The sequence below is a fragment of the Leopardus geoffroyi genome, chromosome A2 (genome assembly GCF_018350155.1).
Source record: "Leopardus geoffroyi isolate Oge1 chromosome A2, O.geoffroyi_Oge1_pat1.0, whole genome shotgun sequence".
NCBI lineage: Eukaryota > Metazoa > Chordata > Mammalia > Carnivora > Felidae > Leopardus > Leopardus geoffroyi.
Genome location: NC_059331.1, coordinates 92,868,498 through 92,881,826, shown reverse-complemented (window position 1 = coordinate 92,881,826; position 13,329 = coordinate 92,868,498). Strand labels below are relative to the sequence as shown.

The 13,329-nt window shown below is 39.6% G+C and overlaps 2 protein-coding genes across 2 annotated transcripts in view; one reads left to right on the top strand and one right to left on the bottom strand.

The window, feature by feature from the left end:
- Positions 1–4,663, bottom strand: part of ZNF804B (zinc finger protein 804B) — a 506,757-nt gene extending 502,094 nt beyond the window's left edge. The window contains exon 1 of the mRNA XM_045494752.1: positions 4,385–4,663. Coding sequence (XP_045350708.1) covers positions 4,385–4,492 — 108 coding nt within the window. The 5' untranslated portion in view covers positions 4,493–4,663. The remainder of the gene's footprint in view (positions 1–4,384) is intronic.
- LOC123607254 (translation initiation factor IF-2-like) lies at positions 4,491–9,520 on the top strand. The gene is made up of 3 exons (XM_045496393.1): positions 4,491–4,496; positions 4,535–5,989; positions 9,148–9,520. Exons 1-2 carry the CDS (start codon positions 4,491–4,493, stop codon positions 5,561–5,563), a joined length of 1,035 nt encoding a protein of 344 aa, XP_045352349.1. The 3' UTR covers positions 5,564–5,989; positions 9,148–9,520.
- Positions 9,521–13,329: the final 3,809 nt, after the last annotated feature.

The window sequence follows — 13,329 nt, the reverse complement described above, 5'->3', positions numbered from 1 at the left end:
CACACTTCTTAAAAAGTATCACCCTAAGCTGCAAGAGAGTGGTAATATGCTAAACATATACCATGGATCAAATATACAACTACAAATATTATTATTTAATCAATCGATAACCTGAATGAGTCATACTGTTAAAGACACAAATTAAGTAACAAACCATACTCAAATCTAAATTGAGACAATATTTTTTCTTTTTTTTTCAATTTTTTTAACGTTTATTTATTTTTGAAGGATAGAGAGACAGAGCATGAGCAGGGCAGGGGCAAAGAAAGAGGGAGACACAGAATCAAAAGCAGGCTCCAGGCTCTGAGTTGTTAGCACAGAACCCAACCCCAATGTGGAGCTTGAACTCATAAGCCAGAGATCATGACCTGAGCCAAGGTCTGATGTTTAACCGACTGAGTCACCCAGGTGCCCCAAGACAATATTTTTCACTACAAAAATAACTAAGAACCGATTCAAACACATTTTTGACACTATAGAGAGAATATTTTTTGTTTTACTGAATTCAAACATGGGGATAGAAGAACTTGGAAGTTCACAAAAAAAATGAATTCACTTATAGATTGTTTTCTTAATGAATACTTCAATTACTGTAACAAAGTTTTAGAGTTAACATATATGATGGTAAAAGACTTTATAACATAATGCATAGTGACTTCTTATGTTTGAGCACCAATAATAATGTATCTGTATCTAAGTGCATGTGTGGGTGTAGACATGTGTGTGTGTGTATATGTATCTCAAACGGATCTTTTAAAATCATCGTTCAGTCATTTTATTTCAAAGTTCTGATAGGGTGAGGGATAAATATTCTAAATTGTGAGGACGCAAATTTATTTTCTAAAATCAGAGACTTTTACCATCAAGTACTATGTCATCATACTAAATGGTCTACACAGTACTATGTAATACTCTGTCATTTTTATTTTCTTTTCTTTAATGCATCCCTACATTTAAAGTAACATAAACTATCTAAAATCAATTATTCACATTCTAATTAGGATGAAAAGCAGTATGCTATTTTTTTCATATCAAGTCTCGATGCAACAGATAAGACATTTGCATGTTTTTACTTTGAAGATAGGAGCTGAATTTTACTCTAGGATTTTCAGTTTGCTGATCTGTGAACATTGTTTGGGGGTAAAATGCTTTATTTCTTTCTTAAGTATCCCACTAAGTATCTGTTACAAGAACTCCATGTAATGATTCAATGTTTTCTAAATGAAATCCTTCGAAATAAAAATGTATATAAATGTAATAATTTTCCTTATATGGTCAGTTTAATGTCATATGTTCAGATTCTACAGACATGTGATTTGAACATGACAAATGTATATAACTACTTTAAATATAGAACTGAATAATTCTATCTAGAAGACACCAATTCATATTAAGTTATATTATTATTAAAAAATAAATTTAAATTATATTAAATTCATATTATCCAAGTATATGTGTGTATGTGTGTGTGTGTGCATTATAGATAGATATAGATAGATAGATATAGATATATGTGGATATATATAGATATATATCAGAAGAAATTCTTGTTACATCAGAAAGGAATTGTGGCTTTGCTCCTTTCTGTAATGAAATTACAGAATATTCTCATTTGATAATTGTGTTATGTGCTACTTTTAAAGAGCTCTATTAAAACAGGAAAATATGGATTAAAGTAGAAAGGAGGGACACTTAGATTAGAAAAGTAAGAACCAAAGTTGAAGTATCGCAGACCTTAGTAAGAGTGAGTTAAATCAGCTAATGGTTTCCCAGTCCAGAGTCCCAGATAAACTGCATCTCAGTGAGTTGAAATAATCCAAGTCAATGATGTAGAGGTCAATTTGAGACTATTCAGGGTACTAAATTTGAGAAACAAACAACAAAAAAAAAGGTATTGTCAGAGTAGAAATGTGTTTTAAGAAAAAAAATTAATGACTATCTTACGGATCTGTGAGTTTCATATTTATGTTGATGAAAAAAATCAATAAATTTTAGGTCAACCTGAAACTAACTAGGGTGTGTGTATTGCTCGATATTAAAAAAATGACGTATAACCACAGTTTTTAGCTTCATGCTTCACAACTCATTAATAAAGAAGGCAAATATACACTCTTATACACTAGGAAACTCTTACTTAAGTGCTCAGGGGACTAAGGTCCAGAAGGTCGTGACCTATTTTAATTTAGGAAGAAAGACTAAGTGTCATGTAATGTGAAGGCAGTGACTTTTTTCAAAAACCTGCCTATGACAGAGAAGGAATGAACATCAATTTTTCACACACTGCCTAGCTCATGTGAGAAACTACTGAAACCTTGAAAAAGCCATTCAAATTCCATAGTAAAATGTAAAAGAAGAAAAAATAAATCAGTTGTAGGAAGCCCATATACAGACTAACAGATATTTTTAAATTATGCAAATGTAATTTAAGCACACTCAAATGTGTTAATACTGAAGAGAACGATCCCATGAGTCAAAGTGTAGCACCTAGATAAAAGTAAATGAATTAGTATTTTAGTAAAAATGAGCCCAGCAGCGAATACGAACAGTGTCCTGTGCGTGTGAGCACCTGGTCAGCTAGCAGAGCCATGTGGATTATGGGATGTCTTGTCACGTCCACACTCATGTGTCCAGTCCCTGGGGCATCAATCAGACTTCTGGGAGATGAATGACCAATAGTGGAGGAGGGAGGACACCTTCTGACCATGTGACAGAAATTTCCTCTGCAAGCCCCTTAGATTTTGGAAGATTAACACCATATTCTAAAGCAACTTCAATAGAACTGAACACTAGGAACTAGGAAATAATTCTTCCTTTATCCTGTGAACTACTAAGGCATACATATACTATTACACACTACCCAGTTCAGATCTCCATAATCAAAGAGAGGGTTTTGGAACACAGCCACAAAGATTATCGAAGCGTTGGAAAATAATAAAAGGTGGAAAATTCTAGGTTTTCAAGATGAAATGAGCTTAAAGAAAAATTTGATATATTTAAGTTTGCTATAAGGAAGATTCTGACACTGTGGGTTGTTAAACATTGAGGTGGTTTGCTGAGACTGCAGAAACTCCAATCCTGAGAATCTTTAAAAATAGAAAGGATTCCGACCAGCTGCTCAGAAGGATTGAATGTGGGCTTTATTCAACTAAAACTCTCCAAGACCACTCTAACCCTAAGAGTTTATTTGAAAGTGCCAATATAAACAGTATATTCCATCTAATGCTTTTGATTCAGTACTGCGTAACTGAGGAAGTCGGAGGGATTACAATAACCCCACACTTCCAGTGCATAAAAACATGTGAGGCAATAGTTTGTCATAATTAGGACTTAGTGATACCTCTGGGCACTTGGACTTTCTGATTTTAAATTTCTCATGCAAATCACATATGGTGCTTAATCAAAAGTTTTAAAGATATATTGCAGTTTTGAATAACTCATGCTAATGAAGCATGAAACCATGATGAAAAGTACAAAAAGTAAATAAATAAAGATCAGGCAACTTAAGTTTTCACTCCTTATATCAGACAGACTTAAAATACTGGTTTTTGTATTAAACTAGAAACTTGATCTTAGTCACATAAATAATCCAAAATTTTAATATTTCATGACATTTTTTGAAACACATCTGAATCTGTAAAACAGTTGTCTATAATACGTACCAATTAGTAAATTAATAAGACTCTCAGAAGTCATAGAGTCTGGTCAAAATTATTTCTTAAAAAAACACGAATAAATCAAAAAGTAAACTAAATTGAATAGTATACTAAGTTGAGCGATCAGTCAAATGGCATATAAATACATTTGTACCTAATACCACAAAGTATCCACTTCATCTTTCCACAAAGGACTCTTGGGCTTTCCTTAAAGAATGTATACAGTCAAGCATTAGATTTAAGCAAATTTTAACATCTAAACCCTTTCCGTTTGCCAGTGCTCTGATGCGAAATCTTTAAAGAGTTTATTTTCTTGTAAAGTAACAGCAGCATTATTTAACGAATCCCAACTAATGACTTCACCAAGCACGGTTATAAAGTGCCACTCAAACTTTCTACACTGCCCAAATCAGCAGATTCATAACTTGACAGAGCATGCTAGAGCTACCTTTACAGCCCTGCAGTTAACTGCATTCAGTAAATATTTGCATCCACAGCACTATAGATGTTAATAACTGTGATGAACATATATACACATGTAAACACACACCCCTCCCTGTGTAACAGTCTACCAATAAACTGTAAAAAACAGACACAATATACTTATGGGTAAGGTAGATATCCACCAACCACTGATTGTACCAGGACGGTATCTCTTTTTGTTTATCTTGATTTTCAACGTGTGTGTGTCTGTGTGTGTGTGTGTGTGCGCGCGCGTGTGAGCAGGTTACCGGAGAGGGAGATCCATTCTTGCAGAGGGGCCCTCGGAAGACTCCTTTAATGCCCCGGTAGTGCCCATTGCTGAGATGTCTCGAACTGATGACCAGGTAACAAGCCATGTGGGTCCAAGCAGGAGGCGCAGCGTCTCAACTCCGCACCAGACGCCCAGCCGTGGAAATGCGGGCTGGTTTCTCAGCAGCAACAGTGACTGCCACCTCTCGAGAAGAAGCGGCCAGCGGCAAGCAGGGGACGCGGCGGCCGCGCGTCCCCGCTCCTCGCCCCGCGCGGGGCTCCTGCTGCCGGCAGCGGCTGCTCTGACGGCGGCGGCGGCAGCGGCAGCCACACAGCGCTTAGGGGACCCGGCGAGCCAGTCCACATGCTGCTCTGACGAGGCGGCTGCTCAACCGCGGGCCGGCGATATAATTTTTTTTTTTTTTTTTTTTTTTAAGGACAACTTCCTGGGTCCGCCAGGGAATCAGGAACTCCCCCGCCCCCTTTCCTCCCGCCCCCCACTTTCGCACCCAGTGCACGCCTCGAGATGCTCCGGCGCGGGTCCCGGTCGCCTGGCCGGGGTGGGGAGGGTGGGGGAAGGCGTCTGCGGGCTGGGCTGCAGGCAGGGGGCTGCGACGCCGGGCGGCGGCAACAGCAGCCGGCGCGGGAGAGCCGCGGGCTGCCCCCAGGAGCGCCAAGCCGCTGCCCCCGCTGCAGTGGCGGGGGCGGGGTCGCAGGAGGCAGCGCGCGGGCTGGGGCGAGGCCCGGGACGTGGGGACGCGGCGACCTGTGAGCGGGAGCAGTCAGCGCCCCAGCTCAGAGCCGTCGGCTGGGGGCGAAGGGCGCGCCGGGCGGCCGCGCGGGGAGGTGACAGCTGCCGCGGTGGCGCCCCCGAGGCCCCGGCGGCTGCGGGACGCGCCGCGCCCGCTTCCTGCCTTCAGCCGCCCCAGCCCCCTGGTCGCTCCGCGCAGTCTCCGGGCCAACTTTGCACCGGGTTTGCGAGCCCCAGCCCGGGGCGCCTGGGGAGAGCCGCGGCGGAGGAGAGGAGCAGGAGGAGAGCGTTTCCTTCACTCTTGGGCTGCCTGCTCGCCTTCAGCGTTTTTCCGCGCTCCGGCTGCCGGCGGCGTTGGCGGAATCAACAGCTCCCCAGCCTGCTGGCTGTTTGGACGAGCCGTGCAGCCCCAAATAAGGCAGATTGATTAGATGCGCGATGGAGGGTGATGGATGCAGGAGGAAATAAGTTTTAGATAGAAAACTTATGTAAGGAATAGAAACGAAACGTGCACTCGTGTGTGTGTGTGTGTGTGTGTGTGTGTGTGTGTGTGTCCAGAGTTACAAACACTTACAAGTCTTTCTGTATCTTTAAGGAGGCAGATACTTTGGACCTGTCCAGGACGTTTGCGTGTCCACAACCCTCAACAATCGCCCCTCAGCGGTGTTTCTTAATGAACGTTAAATCATTTGCTGTAAATGAAGCCACCAGGGAGCGAGGTGCACGGAGAATAAATGACCTGTGCAGATACGTGTTCTGAAATGAGAAGGAAGCCTTGCCGGAGTCAGGAGGAGGTGTGCCCTTTCCACCCCGCGCTGACCTAGTGCGGTTCTCTCTCGCCCCACTCGCCCAGGTCTGTGCTGGGGAGAAGATAAAGGGGTGAGGGGGCTCCTTTCCTTCTTGCCTTAGCACTGTAATTAGTGCAAGGTTAAGGCTAATGCTCCCAGTCACCTCCCCAGTTTTTTCCCTCTTCCGTCTCGCACAGTGCTCCACTAGCATCCTGGTTGACCCTGAGGACCTTTCACAAATGACAGAAACAGGTCAAAGAAAATAGGTAATCCAGTTTTTCCTATTGAGGCAACTCATAAAACTCTGAAGCAAACATATATTCCAATTAATATACTTTTTATAAAGTATAAAGTCAAGTCAATAAAGATGACTTTTTGTTCACATTATTACAATAGTTTATATCCTTAATATTTTATTAAACACATAGATGTATTTCTCATTTTAAATGTTTCAGATAGTCTTTATAAAAGCGCTTATATAAGGCAAAATGCCGATTCTTTGCGAACTTTGAATTGAAAACTACTGAAACTGACATAGTGTAATATAAATCTTGTAGGAATTGTTTATTTTATAACTATCTTGTTGGTAAGAATGTCTGAAATAAAAAATAATAGAGCAGTGACAATAGATACAACATAACCACATTTTCCTTTCTATTAAGACTGATGTGCTTAACAATGTGGTGTTTATTGAACTTAGAGCTGTGAAATGTTTCCTGAAGCTGAGAGTAAGTAATATTAGTCATATATAGACAGTAGATACATTCTATACCAAGAAAACAATGTATTTGCAAATAGCAAAATTTCAAAATCAGGCAAAAGCTTTGCCAAAAAAATGAATGAAGTGAAATTTTAAAAGGAGATAGTGCAGCTCAGTCTATAACTACTATTTCACTCTTCATAAATGTAATAAGCATTGAGGACATAAGTGTAAGCATCCTGGAATGGACTAGAAAAATGAAGTCACATGCTGTGAATAACAACTCCAAAGATACTATCCCTTTTTAAGTAGGCAAATTTTGGGGCGCCTGGGTGGCGCAGTCGGTTAAGCGTCCGACTTCAGCCAGGTCACAATCTCGCGGTCCGTGAGTTCGAGCCCCGCGCCGGGCTCTGGGCTAATGGCTCAGAGCCTGGAGCCTGTTTCCGATTCTGTGTCTCCCTCTCTCTCTGCCCCTCCCCCGTTCATGCTCTGTCTCTCTCTGTCCCAAAAATAAAAATAAACGTTGAAAAAAAAATTAAAAAAAAATTAGGCAAATTTAATTCCTAATAATGTTTAATCACTAAGAACCAGGTATACTCTCCTAAAATGAAAGAACTGACAAGTAATCAAAAAGTATAACTATTTGGCAATGAGAAAGAATGAAATATGGCCTTTTGTAGCAACGTGGATGGAACTGGAGAGTGTTAGGCTAAGTGAAATAAGTCATACAGAGAAAGACAGATACCCTATGTTTTCACTCTTACCTGGATCCTGAGAAACTTAACAGAAGACCATGGGGGAAGGGAAGGGGGAAAAAAGTAACAGAGAGGGAAGCAGGCAAACCATAAGAGACTGTGAAAAACTGAGAATAAACTGAGGGTTGATGGGAGGTGGGAGGGAGGGGAAAGTGGGTGATGGGCATTGAGGAGGGCACCTTTTGGGATGAGCACTGGTTGTTCTATGGAAATCAATTTGATAATAAATTTCATATAAAAAAAGTATACAATTCACATATACCATCTTATTGTACAATTTTTTTATTCAAAGTATTTGTTAGCTATCCTGATATTCTAGTTCATTTGACTGTTCTCCCATAGGCATTTGAGTTTTCCCATAAGAAACGAAGTAATCCCTTTTTATAGTAGTATTTCAAAGGCTGTAGTAATTTCCCTAAATTTCTTTAAAATTATTTAATTTTTGCGGTCTTTCTTCTTTAAAATGAATGATACCCGGGCACCCGGGTGGCCCAGTCTGTTAAGCATCCAACTTCGGCTCAAGTCATGATCTCTTGGGTTTGAGCCCTGCATCAAGCTCTGTACTGATGGCTCAGAGCCTGGAGCCTGCTTCATATTCTGTGTCTCCCTGTCTCTCTGCCCTCCCCTGCTCACACTCTCTCTCTCAAAAATAAATAAACATTTTAAAAAAATAATAAAATGAATGATACCAGTTCTATTGTTTGCCATATTTTAAGTCAATTATGGTTGTTCTGTTCTTTGCTTTCTAATTTTGTCATCCATCTTAAAATGTCAAGGCAAAAATTGACATATTTGTTACTCTCAGCCAATTTTAAGAATAGTTTTTAAAATAAACAACAATCACAAAAACAATTGCCTTCTATTCCTTGCCAGGTTGTGATTGATATCTATCTGTGTGATGCCATCATATTCAACAACTCCCCATCATTGCTGGCCTGTATTTTAGATGTGGTTTGCCCAATCTAATTAATAGAAACCTAAGTGATTTTATTCACAGGGGTGCTACAGACACAAAGTTGCTCAGTTGTATTCTCTCTTTGCTAAACGAGGCACTTTCTAACTTCAGTAATTAAAAATTTTCAGAGGAAGTGAAAGGAACGGAAAACACTTTAAAATAAGCCTATGGTAAATGAATTTTAGATACAGGTCAAATTCTATTACAACAAACATTATGTGCAGTCTTGCAAGGCCCATTTATAGTAAAGTAATATTGATCTGATGAGTTTTCATTTCATGGAAGGAGATGTGAAGAACAAAGGGCATGGATTTCAGCCTATGATCAATTTGACATTTCCATGTATTTCGAGATTCATGGCTGTATCACAGATGGTTGACAGAATGAGAATCCCTTCCTTCCATTACCTTTATCAAACACATCTCAAATTGATCTCCTTATTTTCATACCTGCTGTCCAACCTTAGTCCAGATCCTCATCACCTCTTGCTTGGACTATTGCAGCAACCTCCTAACCAATCTCCCTGCTTCCATGTTGCTTTCATACATAGTAGATTCTCTGCACCCAACAGCCACAGCGATATTTTTAAAACACAGATCATTTCCTATCTTATTGCTTTTTATTGCTGGAATAATGGAATATTTTAACAGTATTCCAGTATGAATTGAATGGTACCTCTCCCCCCAAATACTAAAGTCCTGATGCCCTGTGAATGTGACCTTATGTGGAAATCGGGTCTTCGGAGATGATCAGGTTAACATGAGATCATCAGGGTGGGCCCCACTACAATATTACTGTGCTCTTATTAAAAAGGGGAAATGTGGACACAGAGACAGAGGCACAGGGAGATTGCCATGTGAAGACTGGAATTATGCCTCCACAAGCCAAGGAATGCAAAAGATCACCAGCACACCACCAGCAAGGACAGACACATGGAGCAGATTCTCCCTCCCAGCCCTCCGAGGTAACCAATCAGGCCAACATCTTGATTTCAAACTTCCAGGCTTCAGGACTGCAGGACAATTCCTGTTAAAGCAACCCAGTTTGTTGGACTTTGTTCTAGCAGTTTGAGGAGACTAATACACCTTGTACAGATGTGCCACAGTCTGTTTATCCATCACCTATTGAAGGACGTCTTGGTTGCTTCCAGGTTTAGGCAATTCTGAATCAAGCTGCCATAAACATTCATGTGCGGGTTTCTGTGTGGAAATAGCTTCACAGCTCTTTCGAATAAACACCAAGGGCTGCAACTGCTGGATCTTATGTTCCATTTTGGGAGAAACTGCCCAACCGTCTTCCAGGGTGACTGCACCATCTAGCACTGCCACCAACAACAGATGACAGGTTGTGGTACTCCACGTCCTTACCGGCATTCGGTATCGTCAATCGTTTTGTGTTTTAGCCACTCTGACAGGTATGTGGTAGTATTTCACGATTGTTTTAATTTGCAATTCTCTAATGACATACGATGTCAAGCATCTTTTCCCTTATGCTTATTTGCCATCTTCTTTGGTTAGGAGTCTATTTTCATCATCTCCCCATTTTTTTTTTTAATCGGGTTGCTTTTTTCTTATTGTCAAGTTCTAAGAATTCTTTGTATATTTTGGATACTTCTCCTTTATCAGATATATGTTTACAAATGTTTTCTCCCAGTGTGTGGCTTTTTGGGGTGCCTGGGTGGCTCAGTCGGTTGAGTGTCGGATTCTTGATTTCGGTTCAGGTCATGATATCACAGTTCGTGTTCAAGCCTGACGTCGGGCTCAGTGCTGACAGTAAGGAGTCTGCTCGGGATTCTCTCTCCCCACCTCTCTCTGCCCCTCCCCTACTCAGCACACTCTCTCTCAAAATACTTAAAAAATATGTGGCTTTTCTTGTCATTTTTTAACAGTATCTTTTTCAGAATGTTATTAATTTTAATATCGTCCAATTTATTTTTTTCTTTCATGGATTGTGCTTTCAGTGTTGTACCTAAAAGTCACCACCAAACCTAAAGTCAACTGGGTTTTCTTCTATGTCATTTTCCAGGAGTCTTATGGTTTTGGCACTTTACATCATGGTCCATGATCCATCTTAAGTGAATTTTTTGTGAAAGGGGTTTCTGTCATATTTCTGGCTTGCATGTCAATGTCCAGTTGTTCCTGCACCAGTTGTTGAAAAGAATTGAATTGTCTTTGCTTCTTTGTCAAAAATGAGTTGACCATATTTGCGCGGGTCTATGTCTGTATTTTCTAGCCTGTTCTGTTGATCTCTTTGTCTACCCTTTCACCAATACCACAGTTTTGATTACTATAAGAATCCAATTTTAACACTTTAAACTTGTAGATGTTTTCAAATTTTTATTGTGTATCTAGGTATCAATTAGTTCTCATTCTTGAATGACAACTCTGAAAGCTGGGAACTCCTCTATTTTGTCCCCTCTCTGGTTCTAACACCTAGACGAGTACCTTGCCAATGCAGAAGCTCTTAAGTGATATTTGGGAAGGGAATGAATACGTGTTTTACGTTTTAACCTCCTGATAACTACAGTTAAGGTTTTTTCCATATGAGTATACATGTATATGTACATACACACACACATACACGAGAGAAATTCTGAAATTTGGGTTGCAATATTTTAGGTTTCTTAGGTCTGCATTCTAAGACACATTTGGTCAAATTCCACTAATTCCACTACTTAAACTGAAATAATTCCACTATTATTAAACACCTTTTGAACTCTTAGCTTCTCCCAAATTCTATGCGTTGTATTCTGATTCTTGAAAAAGAAACTATTGTAGAAAGTATGTACTTAATTGCACTAAAGTATTTATTATTTGGTGGCCAGAGATTTGACATTATTAAGTATGTGATCCCCAAAAGACATGTGTTATCCCTCATACTGATTAAGTCTGTTAATCCAAAAGAGGTCTGATTAGCAGAACTCAGGCTTTAAAAAAGGAGACTATCTCAGAGCAGGGTCCCATACTGGGTGCCTATTGGGCTAGGCTGGTAACGTGAACCCATGAATTGTGTTGGTATAGAAAACAGAGAGCCTGGTGGGCATCTCATGTGGGCAGATAGAGTCTTAAGTATATGAGATCTCAAGCAGGATGTTTCAGAAGTCTTACAGTATTTTAAAAGATATCTGAAATCCAGATATTTATATAAAATCTCCTAGTATTTAAATATTGGTAACTAAAAGAACGTATTTGTTCAATACTATGAGAATTCTAAACAAAAGCACCATATTATGAATGAAAGACAAATTTCACTGGGAGAAGATATAGACAATATAGAGATACGATAAAGAAGTCCCATCTACAATACATAAAGAACTCATATAAATCAGTAGTAAAAAATTAAAAAGTAAGACAAGGACTTTAGAGACATTTCACCAAGGAAGATATTGATATAGCCAAAAAACAGAAGAAAATATGTTCAATATAATTACTCATCAGAGAAATGGAAATTAAAACAGCAATTACATATCACTATACAACCCCAAGAATGACTAAAGATTAACAAACCTAAAGCATAAAATGGTGGCAAGAGTCTGGAACTCTCTCACATTGCTGATGGGAGTTTAAATTGGAGAAACCTATTTGGGAAACTATTTGGCAATATTTGCTAAAGCTAAACTTATTCTATGACCCAGCAATCTTATTCCTAGGTAAACACCAAAGGGAAATGAGAACTTAGGTTCACCGAAGACACATACAAGAGTATTTACAGATGCTTTGTATCTAATAGCCAAAAAATATAACAATGAAATCTCTTCATCACCAAGAGAGCAGATAAATAAAATGAAACATATTCATTAAAAGGAATATTATAGTGCAACATAAAAGGAAAGGTGGCTGTTGTGTAAAATAACACTGATTAATATTACAGGCATAAAAAATGAGCAAATGAATTGAGAGCTGACTAGAAATTGCATGATTCCATTTACATAAAATTCAAGAACAGGGAGAACCAATCTCTGATGGAAGTCAGATAGTGGCTATTTCTTGGTGGGGTACACTGACTGCGAATGGATACAAGAGACCCTTCTTGAGAGTCTTGCCAATGCTGTTTTGATCTGGGTAGTGGTCATGTGTGTGCGTGAATGTGCATGTAAAAATTCTTTGAGTTGTATACTGAAGATTCAATGAGATACTAGTACACATCCACCCAAATGACTAAGATTAAAGAGACTCACAGTACTAAGAACTGGCAAGGATAAGGAATAAGTGTAACTTTAACATATTATATACTTAATACAACAACTCTAGAAATACTGTTGGCAACATCTAGAGTTGAGTGTTCGTATAACCTGTGATCTAGCAATTCCATGGCACATATACATGTGTTATCACACCAAAATACACATTCAAGGATGTCCACTGAAGAATTATTCATACTAGTCCCCAGATGGAAACAACCCACATCTTCATCAACAGTGGAATAGATAAAAACTGTTTGTACGTTCATACAGTGGAACAGAACACAGCAGTAAAAACAAGCAAACTGCTCCACAAAAGAATTGAATGTATCCCATGGAGATCTGGCTGAACAAAAGAAATCAGATGCAAGGAAGTATATAATGTATGATGCTATTTATGTAAATTCAAAAACTGACAAAAACTCATCTATGATGTTGTAAGTCAGGTTAGTGGTTACCTTTGGGGGTTAATACGGGAAGGGGAACAAAGGTCGATCCTGGGGGGCAAATAATATTCATCATATGATTTGCTTATTCACTCAATGTATGTTACAATCAATTTTTAAAGTATAGTTAAAAAATTAAAGGGGCGCCTGGGTGGCGCAGTCGGTTAAGCGTCCGACTTCAGCCAGGTCACGATCTCGCGGTCCGTGAGTTCGAGCCCCGCGTCAGGCTCTGGGCTGATGGCTCAGAGCCTGGAGCCTGTTTCCGATTCTGTGTCTCCCTCTCTCTCTGCCCCTCCCCCGTTTATGCTCTGTCTCTCTCTGTCCCAAAAATAAATAAACGTTGAAAAAAAATTTTTTTTAAATTAAATC